Here is a 13,617-nt window from a genome sequence, read left to right as displayed (position 1 = left end):
TACTATGTTATTTTTGTCGATGATTTCTCCCGACATACGTGGATGTACTTTCTCAAACATAAGTCTGAAGTATTTTCATACTTTCAAACTTTTCATAATATGGTTAAAAACAAGTTTCAAAATGATATTATTATTTTTCGCACAGATTCAGGGGGAGAGTTTTTATCCACAGATTTTCAAAATTATGTTAAATTGCATGACATCACACATCAAAGATCTTGTCCTTATACACCTCAACAAAATGGACTGGTAGAACGAAAACATCGCCATATTATAGAAACTACTAGGACTTTATTAATAGCAAATCAAGTCCCGAAAGACTTTTGGGCAGAAGCTGCCTTAACTACCACATATCTCATTAATAGGATGCCATCTTCTTCGTTACAAAATATCACTCCCATTGAAAAACTTATGAACATTTCTCCAGACTACTTTAGACTAAGAATATTTGGGTGTAAATGTTTCATATTTACTGACAAAAATGATAAACTTTCCCCTCGTGCGATTCTCTGTGCCTTTTTAGGATATGCTGAAAACCAGAAAGGTTATAGATGTTTTGACTTCAAAAATAATAAACTATATGTGTCTAGAAATGTTTCTTTTCTTGAAAAGGAGAGCTTCTTTGATTTTAGAAAATTAAAAGACGTCACTGAGTACTCCTTTTTGCTAGATCTAACATCAACATCTGATGAATATGACCTTGACTGTAACTTTGATGATGATCAAAGAATTATTGATCTTAATGTTGAAAATGAAGAAGTTCATAGAGATACTAGTATTCAATATTCCAGGCGACAAGAGTCTAATCCTCCATGTGCACTTGAAAAATATTCTAACATTCCAACTAGAGAATCATCCCGAGTCTCGAGGCCTCCAGGAAAGTTTGTATCATACGAGTCTTTCTCACCCACATATAGGGCAGTTATTGCATTAATTCACTCATATGAAGAACCATCCACATATTTTCAAGCAAAAAATGATATCAAATGGATAGAAGCCATGAAAGCTGAATTAGATGCACTTGAAAAGGCTTCTACATGGAATATTCAAGATCTTCCTCCAGGGAAGAAAACTATAGGATGTCGATGGGTTTATAAAATTAAAACCAAAAGTGATGGTACTCTTGAAAGATATAAAGCTTGTTTAGTAGCCAAAGGTTATGCTCAAGAATATGGGATTGATTATGAAGAAACCTTTGCTCCGGTGGCTCGTATGACTACTGTCTGAACCTTAATTGCCTTAGCTTCTATCAAAAAATGATCTATTTTTCAAATGGATGTCAAAAATGTTTTTTTAAATCGAAAGTTAGTTGAAGAAGTATATATGGAACCCCCTCCTGGTCTAAGTATTCCTAAGAGTAAAGTCCTTCGCTTAGAAAAAACTCTTTATGGACTTAAACAAGCACCAAAAGCTTGGTATGATAGGTTTAGTCGTGTTATGATTGATATTGGTTTTCAATTCTGTTTAACTGACACTGCTTTGTTTATTAAGAATTCTGATGCAGAGATCATTGTGCTTCTTCTCTATGTGGATGATATGATCATCACCGGAAGCGATAAACAGGGAGTTGAAACAATCAAAAAACTTCTTAAATCTCATTTTGAAATGACTGATTTGGGCTTGTTGAGATATTATTTAGGCATTGAAGTTGTTTATTCTCTTAGAGGATATTTATTATCTCAGACTAAATTTGCTTTTGATATTTTTTTCAGGTCTAGTATTAATGATGATAAGATTGTTGACACTCCAAAAGTTGTTAATGTTAAAATGAAGATTAATGATGGAGAACTTCTTGCAGACCCTACTCCTTACAGACAGCTTGTCGGGGCACTTTCCTATCTATCCATTACCAGACCAGATATAGCACATGTTCACACAGCAAGTCAATTTCAACATGCTCCTACTTCTGTTCATATGGGAGTAGTCATGCGTATTATCAGATACATCAAGTCCTCTCTTTCACGAGGACTTTTCTTATCTTTCTCCTCTTCTCTTGATTTAATTGCATATATTGATGTTGATTGGGGAGGTGATCCCAATAACAGACACTCAACCACTGGCTTTTGTGTCTTTTTAGGGGAATCATTGATCTCGTGGAGGTGTAAAAAATAGCATAAGGTATCTCTCTCATCCACCGAAGCTGAATACAGAGCCATGGCAACCACGACCATGGAAGTAGTTTGGCTCCGACGACTGCTTGCTGACATGAGAGCTGAAGCAACAAAGGCTTCACAAATGTGTTGTGACAACAAAAGTGCGATCTACATTGCCAGTAACAGAACATTCCACGAACGCACCAAACACATCGAAATGGATTGTCACTACGTCAGAGAGGAATATCTACACGGGATAATTAATATGTCATATGTCACTTCAGAATATCAGTTAGCAGACTTCTTTACAAAGCCTCTCGATGCTACCCGATTTCACTTTCTCTTAGATAAACTTTCGCTCATTGTACCGTAAGTTTGAGGGGGAGTGTTAAAATGTAAAACTGTACATATATATATATATATATATATATAATAATATATTATTATATATATAAATACATTTTTCATTTCTTTCTTTTCTGTAATTTTTTTCCTTTATTTTTATTTTTTGTCTTTATGTCATCTAGTTCAATTTGAACTAGAATGACTGTTGCTAGTCAAGTCCTGTCCAGACTTGACTAGCAATAGAGCTGTTGGACTGACACATTCCAACAGTAGAGTTGTTGGACCGTGTCCAACAGCTCTATTGAGTCCTCTTTCAGTTGTGTATATAAAGGGGTGCAACCCTTCTTGTATTTCATTCCAATGCTTCTTAAGCAATTGGTTTTTCATATCAATAAAGAATACATTTTTATTTTTATTTTGTTTTCAGTTATACCCTTTTTAAGGGTTATGCTTTAGTGTCATTCTTGACACTTGCCCTTGTGAATCTAAGCTCGTATTTCGAAGATCCCCATTTCATTTCACTTTCTAGACAATATTTTTGTCAAGACAAAATTAGATCAACTAAGCAAGGGGACATGTGTGTTCAGGATTATTTTAGCATGTATCCCCTCTTTGGGATGAATTAGCACATTTTGAGCTTAGATGGGTAGCTCCCGAAGATATTAAAATTAGAAGAGAGAAAATTGAGAATGAGCATTTTTTTATCAATTCTTTCATGGTCTAAGACCAGAATTTGAACAATTGAGGTATTCTCTTCTTCATAGAACCAAAGTTATGCCTCTTGAAGATGCTTTTGCTGAGGTATGTCAAGAAAAAACTCGTCTTTGCATGACGAATAAAAATGATGATATTTTGGCCATTACTAGACCAAGTTCCAATGTAAAAACTTATAAGTTACCCCATTTTGTAAAACAAAATAACTATGGTAATGGGCTCAACTATAATAGTGGTTATAGGAGGTGTTATTTGCCATCATTGTAATAAATTGGGACACAATATACCGATATGTCCAAAGTCAAATGTAAAATTGTTTTCGTTGGAGAAATAACACCTAAGAACACGAAGAAGCAAGCAAAGATGGAGAAGATATTAAAGACACATTTAACCAAATATCGGAGGCACTTCAACAACTTCTCAAATCATCTTCCTCTACTTGGGATGCCGCCATTGCAACTTCTTCATCCTGGGTGCTTCATTTCATTTGACACCTCATAAGAATGTTCTTTCCAAATTTTACACTAATCCTACTTCATCTTATGTTTCAACGGACAATGGAACTTTAAAAATTAAAAGTATCAGAACACTTGACTCAAAAAATTCTCAAAAAAATCTTTTTTTAAAAATAAAGGTGATTCCAAAATTAAATTTTCGTCTCTCAAATTTTTTATCATGGTTGCGAAATTTTTTTCTCACCTAAAGATTGCACTGTGCAGGATCTCCAGCCAAGGAAACTGATTGGGCAAGGCCATAGGGGAGGCGTCTTTACTTTTTGGATTTTTTGTCCCTTCCACGTCATTTTGTAATTTTGTACATGTCAAAGGTATTGATAATTGGTATAGGAGACTTGGGCATCCTAGCTTTTCGAAGATGTCTCTCTTTCCTTTTTTGAAAAATACATGTAATGAAAAAGAGATATCTTGTAAAGATTGCATTTTTGGAAAAATGAATGCAATTCTCTTTCCTCAAAGAACTTTTGTTTCTATATAGCCTTTTGAATTAGTACACTCGGATGTATGGGGTCCCTCACCTATCATATCAAAAGGAGGTTACTCGTACTACGTTATTTTTGTTGATAATTTTACTAAATACACATGGATTTATTTTCTAAATCATAAATCCGATGTGTTCTCGTTTTTTAAGGAATTTCATATAATGATTAAAAACCAATTCTTAAGCAACCTTTCTATTCTTAGATCGGATTCGGAAGGAGAATCCATGTCCAATGATTTTCAAAATTACTTAAAACAAAATAGAATTTGGCATCAAAAGTCTTGTCTTAAAACTCCGCAACAAAATGGATTAGCGAAAAGAAAGCATATACATATAATATAAACCACTAGGATTCTTTTTATTTCAAAGTACATTCCAAAAAAAATTGGTCCAAAACTATTCTAACATCAACTTAATTAATAGAACTCCTTCGTCTTCATTAAAAAATGTTTCTCCATTTGAAAAGCTTTTTAAAATGACTCCCGATTTTAAAAGACTAAGAATCTTTGGTTGTATGTGTTATGTTCTTACTCATAAAAATGATAAACTATCACCAAAAGCCATTGAATGTATTTTATTAGGCTACGGAAAAAATAAAAAGGAACCGATGTTTTGATCCAATAAATAACAAACCCTATGTTTCAAAAGACGTTACCTTTCTTGAAAATGAAAATTGATTTGATAGCAATGAATCTAAAATAAAAATTGATTATTCATTTTTATTTGATCTATTACCAAGACATGATGAGTCTAACTCTATGGAGGTATTTGAATCTTTTGACAATGACTCTAGTATTGAGCATCCGATTGTTGATAAGGTTAGTAATCAACATGAGAATTTGAATGAAAATGTATCAAATGATACACATGTATATACTAGACGGGGTGAAGTAATTATTCATGTGCCCTTGACAAGTTCTCTAAAAGCATACCTTTAGAAGAATCTGAACCTAGAAAATCAAATCACATCTCTAGTGCTCCAAGTGACTCTTTTTCTCCAAACTATAGAGCATGTTTAATAACCATTCACTCTTATTATGAACCATCTCATTATAATGATGCCAAACAATACCCTCATTGAAATGAAGCAATGGAATTTGAACTTAATGCTCTTAAAAAAAGTCAATACATGGGAAATAGTTGATCATTCCTTAGGCAAGAAACCTATAGGATGTAAATGGGTGTTTAAAGTCAAAACCAAAAGTGACGGATCATTATAAAGATATAAAGCAAGGTTAGTTGCCAAAGGGTATGTTCAAGAATATAGATAAGATTATGAAGAAACCTTTGCTTTAATAGCAAGAATGACTAGTGTTTGGGCTCTCATTGCCATTGCCTATATTTAAAAAATAACTTATTTTCTAATTAGATGTTAAAAATGCATTTTTAAATGAAGAACTTGGTGAGGATGTCTACATGAAACCTCCTTGAGAGGTTAATTTAAGTGAAAAAAATTTAAAACTTAAAAGGGCTTTGTATAGTCTTAAACAAGCGCCTAAGGCTTGGTGTGATAAATTTATCAATGTTTTGATTAATTTAGTATTTATCACTTGTTATATTGGCATTGTTTTCTTTGTCAAGAAAACAGGTACTACAATTATAATTATTCTTCTATATGTTGATAATATGATCATCACAGGAAATGACAAAGAAGGTGTTATTGAAATTAAATCATTCTTAAAGAAAACTTTTGATATGTCTGACTTGGGTTTCTTGAGATACTTCTTAAGGATTGAGGTTGCCTACTCCCCTAGAGGATATATTCCCTCTCAAATGAAATTAGCTATTAGCTGCTCACATATGTGCTAAGTCAGAAGTTTCAAATGAAAAGGTAGAAACCCCAGAAGTCATAAATGCTAAATTAAGACTCGAAGATGATGTATTGCTTGAAGATCCTACTTCATATTGTCAATTAATTGGATCTCTCACTTACCACTCCATCACCCGACCTAATATTGCTCATGTTGTTCATGTAGCCAATCAGTTTCAGCATGTCCCTACCACAGTGCACATGGCAGTAGTAATGAGGATTGTGTGATATATTAAAAACACCATTTCGAAAGGGTTTTTCTTATCCTATTCATTATCTTTTGATTTAGCTGCTTATACTGATGTTGACTGGGGAGGTAATCCAAATGACAAAATCTCAACTATTAGTTTTTGGAATTTTTTAGGAGATTCATTGATTTCTTGGAGGTGTAAGAAACAACAAAAAGTATTTTTATCCTCAACTAAAGTCGAATATTGAACAATGGCTACAACGATAATGGAGATTGTGTAGCTTAAAAGTTTTCTCAGTGATATGGGTATCATCATCTCAACACCATCGAAGATGTGTGGTGACAATAAGAGTGCAATTTATATTGCAAGCAATCACACCTTCCATGAGCGCACCAAAGATATTGAAATGGATTATCATTATGTTCATGATGAATATTTGAGAGAAACTATTACATTGTCGTATGTCACACCAATTGGTTGATTTCTTCACCAAAGCTCTTCTTGCTCCACGTTTTTTTTTCTCCTTAACAAACTTTCGTTTTTTTCCCGTAAAGTTTGAGGGTGAGTGTTATATATATATATATATATGAACTTGTATTATAATAAATTGCCTGATAGGGTCATTTTTGTCTTTTTACAAGTAATAATAGTTGTTTATTAGAAACAACTATTTTATTTCTTTTCTTATTTTTCTTTTTTCTTCTTATTTTTCCTTTTTTGTGCATTGGGGCCGTTGCACTTCATGGAGTCGTTAGGGCGCCAACAGTCATAAATATGACCGTTGGGAGCTCCCCAACGACTCTACGAAAGAAGAGCTCCCAATGGTCCCTCTCTTATTGTGTATATAAATAGGGGTGCAACCCCCACATGTATTCTATTACTTTTTTCCCTCACTATTCAATAATATTCATTTTTGTTAGCCTTTGGCATTGTCCCTTAGTGGACTTTTGTGTGTGCACTTGAGTGCTTGTCTATCTTCTTTGTAATTGTCCATTATTGGACTTGTATGTGCTTTGCACTTTGTTATTTATAATTCTTCATACTTCATTAGAGCAGGCCCATCCGTCGCCGCCCCCTCTTCTGTTATTCTGGCCTCCCTACCGTGCCACCAGAGGCAAGGAGGGGCCGCGGCAGCCACTGCCTCTGGCAGTTGCCTTGCCGTCGGCATTCTCCCCCTTCCCCTGTTCTTGTTCCAACGACAGCAGCAGTGTCGTGTTGTTGTTGTCCCCTGGGCCGACGTACCGAGCTAAGCTTGGTTTGAACCGAGCCGAGCTTGGTTTGAACAGAGCCGAGCTCGGTTCCCTCTATAGGAGGACCGAGCCCAGGTTCGGTCCTGTCTCGATTGGGGTCTAGACCCGACTCGGCCTGACCACCGAGCCCATCTCCTCCCTCTCTGTTTGCACGAGCAGCAGTAGCAGATGTTGTTGCATGCTTAGCTCGGTCAAGCTAAGCTCAACTGGAACGAGCTCAGCTCAGACCATGGTTTCAAAACTGAGCATGGCTTCATGTATTGATGTGTGGCCGAACTGAGCTCGGTTAGCGCCAAGCCCAGCTCGGTTCACCCTTGGCCCTAGCCCAGCTCGGTTCTCTTAAACCAAGCATGGCTCGGTCAAGAGGCACCCATGGGTTGCCTCTTATTTGACTCAGCTCGATCCATTTTTATGGCACCAAGGTCGACTTGGTCAAACTGAGAACGGCTCGATCAAACCTAGTCAACTTGATTCATTACCGAACCTAACCGACTATTTGTATGCCTCGTTCCCCCGGTTCGGTTTACTAGCCAAGCTGACTCGACTTCTAGTACCAAGTCTGGCTCAGTCTGGTCGGCTCGAACTGGGTTCGAGTTCAACCACTGTGATACAATTGTCGCCTCTTTTGCTAATATAAGATTTTAATGTCATCTGGGATATCAAAATACATGAAATAATAAACCCCCTGAATGGTCTCAGTTGTTTCTACGTTTTGTCCTGTGAGTACCCACATGTCAATAATATCGAAACAAGATTATGTCCACTTTGTTTCTTTTGAAACCGAATGTTGTAAAATATGATAATGCATATGTTAGTCTTGTTCTCTTGTCTGATATCAGTGCATCTACTAGGCTTTCATAAGTCTGACCCGTTTTATGGGATACAGGTGACGAATAAACTATTGTTGCAAGCGATGGTGTGATGACGCGATGATATTAAAAATGCACTTTCTCTGTTATTTGCTCCTGAGCATATTTTTGTAATTTTGTATAAGGCTTTTATAATAACTCTTTCTATCTAAAATCTTTATTTGAATCTTCATGGTTTTGAATAAATGTATGGAAATGCGGACCCAAATTCAAGACATTTGGGGACTCAGTTTGTTGAATAAAAATTTTGCATGTAATCTGCCCAAGGTTCGCCGACTTATTCTTTTCAAACATTGTCTTCCGCTTAACTATCATTTTCAACACTGAAAAATGATTGATTGTTAAAATTTGAATTTTTTTCCTAAAATTTACAAGATTGGGATTTTGGGGCATTATAGCCTCGACTCTACTATTACAATGCCATAAGTGCATGCATACTTTAACCGTTGTGAATTCTACTCCTTGAAAAATACACCAAGATGTCCCAAATTAAACAAAATAAAAACACCAAAATGAAAGCTTATCTTTAATTGTGGAAGACCAAAATGGCCATTTGAATGTCAGTTTCTCCGGTTTCTCCTAGAGCATACAAATGCCTCAAGAGCATCTAGAGAATTCTAAAGTGCATTTTCCATAGAAACAAACTGATCCTTGTAGTAATGCTCGTAATTAAGGGTCTTGTTTGTCCATGCACGTGTTGATTACAGCTGATCTGATCTTCCCTTTTCCAATATTATTAACATCAACAAAATCATTCTATCAACTTCAGGGTTAGGTTTTCTATATGGTTAAATGAATCACAATCAAGAAGAAAGTTAACTCACCCAGCTTCTGCAGAAGATGTAGAACCCCAATAGTGAATGATACAATTTGTCCTGAATTGGAAGCACTCAACGTAGAAAACTCCTGCACGTGATCCTAGAGACAAAACAAAAGCAAGAAACCAGACATAATGAACAAAAATTCCAGTAACTAACAGTCTCATGATAAAACTATCATACAAGAAAAATGTTCATTCCACTAACAGTAAAAAGAATGTTATTTTCTCTGGAGCATCATCTCAATATATGTGGAACATCTTTCAAGGATAATGACAACTTTCAGCTAGACTTTCATAAATTCAGATAGGTCTCGAGTCTCGACTTACATGGCACCAGTTCCTGAATCTAATGACTCACAGGTATGTACATGGTCTATTTAGACTATTCATGCTCTTTACTACCAAGAAGGCCATACTACAATATTTTTTAAATACTATGCTAACATGGAAGTGTAGATTCGTTTCCATTTCTTTTTTCCTGAATGTTGATACATTTTATGGTTTATGCGGTTTAGGAAACTAAACGACTGTTTCCTGTGATCTATGCTGCAATCTGAGTTTCTCCATATCAGTCTTAATTCAATTAATCATATGAGAATATGCTTAATCAAGCAACAGATAGGGGAGGAAAAGAAGATGATGTCAACAGACTATAGACCATACCAGTGTCAGATTTTTTTATTTTATTCATTGAGCCAAGGTATGGCTACAACATATTCAAATCAAGTTCAATAACAATCAGCACCACCACCACTCCTTCCCCAAAAAAACTCCGCCCCTCCTGCCAAAGATATGTTCCACCTTAACTAAAACTAAAATATCAACCTCAGACACTCATTTTGGGAGATCTTAGATTCAGGTTTGCAACTGCCTCAGATCTCAACATGGGCCCATGTCAGATTCAACATACAGATCTGGGATGTGAGGCATTCCAAAGCATCGCTTTCCCTCACTGGCATGCACAGTTTTTTTATGATGCATTTAAAATTTTCCAAATGAAAATCGTTTTAGGTAGTGAGTAATGGATTTTCGTTGTCCATCCTTCAAGAATTATTGCTCAGATGGTCAATCAATTCTCTTTCCACCTGACCCCTTTCATGAACACATGTGCTTCCTAAAAAGTAATAGAAAATATTTTGCCTAGTACATGAAATCAAAATTTCATTTCATCCAGGAAAGCCATCTCTTTATCAACAATTGGTCTCCCAATGCATAAATTATTTTTCCATTATAAGATATAAAAAGGTACTGTAACTATGAATAACTTTTTAATGGAATAATAGAATGGAAAGACCCATTCAAAAATGAACTACTAATATTAGTTTTAAGCCATCTTTGGTGATGAACAAACAATTCTTGTGTCTTTCTTGTGCATTCTTGGCTAACTAGCATGTATATAAAGATCATACATCGTACTCAGTACTCACAAATCTCACTCTTGAGTTTTCCTCTACAAGGAAAGAAAATCTTGAGAGATTTGAAAAATAATTGTTTTTTTTAATATCAATGTTACCTAGAGACTGTACAAGAGTTTCTGTAAAACAATTGTACAGTTTCAAATGCACCAAGCCTTAGAGAAATAGATACACAAATGCATATGTATATGTGTGTGCATATAAACACATAAGCACAAGCGCAAACAAAAGAAAAAATTTGAAATCTAATGGAAGAATGACAAACTAATGTAAATGATAGAGAGGGTGAGAGAGCACCGGTTATTTGTGACAAGAAAAGGTGATGCAAAAGATTTCCACACATCATCTCTTAGATGACATAGATATACAAAGGAAGGCCCATGAGAAAGAAGACAACAAAAGATCTCAACATTTCATCAAATAGAAACGGAATACAATTCACTACAAAAAAGAAATCCCGAAAAACATTATTATATAATAAATAAATAGAAGAGTCTCTTGCAGCTCAAGTGTCTAAAAACCAAAGTTGGAGCATCTAGCAAGCAATATGAGACATCCACCATGAGCAATAATGTCAAATGCTCTACTGCAATAAAATAAGAGTGTGGTATTCACCTGTGTTGATATCAGTGTCTGACACATCCTAGAAGTGTTTAGGAAACATAGAAAATTATAAAATTTGATTAATATAAAAATAAAAGAAATAAAAATAGTGACATGAGAAAGATGTCTGAAGCATAAATATTTGCATCAAAATCATGAAAATTTTGTGATATGTGATAATTGGCAATAAATTGAAATTATCATGATTTTATTTATAGTTTAACACTTTGCAAATTTCCCAAGGTAAAATCACAAACATACAATTTTACTGATATCAGCAACAATGATGAATGATATGGGTGTAAGGGGATCTGCTTTGGGAAATAATGCATTTTTTCATTTTTCAAAAATGGTCACATCAAAGCACAAAGACCAGGGTCAATCATTGAATAGAAATAAGAATTGATATCATGCCGCAGAGTCCCAAGTCAAATGGTTTTCTTGGAAAATCCCTTATTCTTTGAAAGATCCACCTCCCGTTTGGTACTACAAGGTTCCACTATGCAATAGCTTAAAATCACTCTTAAAGCTCATCCTTTTCTCCAAAAAAAAAAAAACGTGTCTTAATAAGCTTGCCCTGAAATGACCTGACACAGTAGGCAAGTCCCAACTATTAGGCCTTTTAGAACAATTATGTGCATGGCATACATATACATATATATATATATATGTGTGTGTGTGTGTGTGTGTGTGTGTGTGTGTGTGTGTGTGTGTATATAACTTATGGGAACGAAATTATTTTGTCTATATGTGCATATGTGCATATACCATGGGAACTAAATTATTTATAAGTATATCCCTGAAAGCACAAAAATTTACACGCTTATTATCTTTGCTCCTGAAATAATAAAGTTGCTTTCCAGCAGGAACTTTCCAAAGCTATCCATGGTTTGATTACCATTCCACCAGACTCGCCATAGATCTTATCTAGCAACACTTCTCTACAAGAAGCAATAGCTGATTTGGTGTCTTGTAGATGGGATTAGGTCTAAAATCGTAGAAAAGGACAGAGCATCTTAATACATCACTTTCCTTCCGACTAAAAGCACAACCAATTGTAAAAAGGTAAGTAGCTGCTAGATGCAACGGGATCTATCATATGATAGTGCAATGGGGTAGGAGAAGAACCCCAGTCGCATTTGCTTCAGAAAATTGCCAGTTCACCAGTCCATTGGAAGCCTTTCTGCAGCCAGAAAATTTGTAGGTGCCCTAATATTGCTACTCGCTTAAGTGTGGTCGCTGAGTGGGTCACTCAAGCCTATCATGCCCAGACTAACTTTGCAAACAGCTTCAAAAGATCGCTGAATTTCACGGCATGTGTCAAAACGAGATCGAAAACATCTAATTTGATCGAACCACAAATACAACAACCCTAGAAGAACTCAAGAAAGTGAAATCCTTCGTTCCACGTAACAGATTGAGTGATTTACCAGAACATCGCAAGATGCAGAAACAGGAACTGATATTTTCCGTACCAGGATGCACCCAAAGACTCGTTTGAATTCGAACATTCTTCCAACCGCGTCATGGGATCATTCAAGAACGAAAAAACGTACCACAGTTCGAAGTTTCTAGGTAAGGAAGATCGGGACAAGGGAGAACGCAATCCGGCATACCTTCAAGAGATCGGGTACCGCATCGAGGATGGAATAGAAGAGCGAGGACGCCGAGAGGCTGCTGGCAGCGAGGACGCAGTCGACAATGGACGGTGCGGCAGCGGAGGGGACGAGCTTGATGCTCCTCACGAGCGATTCCACGACCGCAGGAGGCACCGTCTCCGTGACGGACGGCGACGACATCGTCGTTGAAGGAACTTCTTGTCGCAGAAATCTAGGGTTTTGTGGGACGCCTGCTCGCGGGGAAAGGAGAAGGGGAGAGGAGGAAGACGGACGGCGAGTTCCCGTTGCGCGCGCGTTCGAGCGAGGGACAAGACAACGAGGATTTCGAGCGGGACGTTGTAATTTATAGGACTGGACATCGGGGCGGGGTTTTACCGGAGACCCGTGACCCGGACCGGATTAGCCGTGTTTATCCCGGTATTTTCGGCTCCGGTCTGATCGGACCGAGCCTAGGCTCAGTTTATTTGTACGACGGGTTTGGCCTGACGTGTTCCTGTCCCGTGACTGGGCCAGTCAGGTCCACCGAAATATAGACGTGATGCTGTTGTGTACTGTGTGTGCACATGGATCGCGTGTGATCCGGACCCGAATCCAAATTAAATGCAAGGAGCCTGAATCTTTGCGTATACCCAAATGAGATCCATATAAATAAGGTTAAACCTGAGTCCAAAATATATATCGCAACACCAGACGCAAAAAAAATATAAATAACAAGAATTTATGGGAAAGTGTGTAAACCGAACAAGTTTAATACATATTTTAGACAGACATATTCGAAGATGGTTGTAAGCCACATTGTGTGTTCGGGGTCCCAATGAGTGTCACGTATATAAGTGATCGGAGCTCGCATTCCCGTGTGTGTTGCCATGACTTAGCATCGTAATTTGGTGTT

At 36.6% G+C, this 13,617-nt stretch overlaps 1 protein-coding gene across 2 annotated transcripts in view; it reads right to left on the bottom strand.

Annotated features, from left to right (window-relative positions):
- The window catches only part of LOC149845324 (tRNA/rRNA methyltransferase (SpoU) family protein), a 208,494-nt gene extending 195,495 nt beyond the window's left edge, over positions 1-12,999 (bottom strand). For both annotated transcript variants that reach the window (XM_089995694.1, XM_089995695.1), the window contains exons 1-2: positions 12,723-12,999; positions 9,093-9,186 (exon numbers count right to left, since the gene is read on the bottom strand). In XM_089995694.1, the coding sequence (XP_089851820.1) occupies positions 9,093-9,186; positions 12,723-12,905 (277 nt within the window). In that variant the 5' untranslated portion in view covers positions 12,906-12,999. The remainder of the gene's footprint in view (positions 1-9,092; positions 9,187-12,722) is intronic.
- Between the last annotated feature and the right edge of the window lie 618 nt (positions 13,000-13,617).

The sequence above is a fragment of the Nuphar pumila genome, chromosome 2, assembly GCF_984573655.1.
Source record: "Nuphar pumila chromosome 2, dmNupPumi1.hap1.1, whole genome shotgun sequence".
NCBI classification, from domain to species: Eukaryota; Viridiplantae; Streptophyta; class Magnoliopsida; order Nymphaeales; family Nymphaeaceae; genus Nuphar; species Nuphar pumila.
The sequence above is the reverse complement of the archived record's forward strand: the minus strand, read 5'-3'. Positions and strand labels throughout refer to the sequence as shown.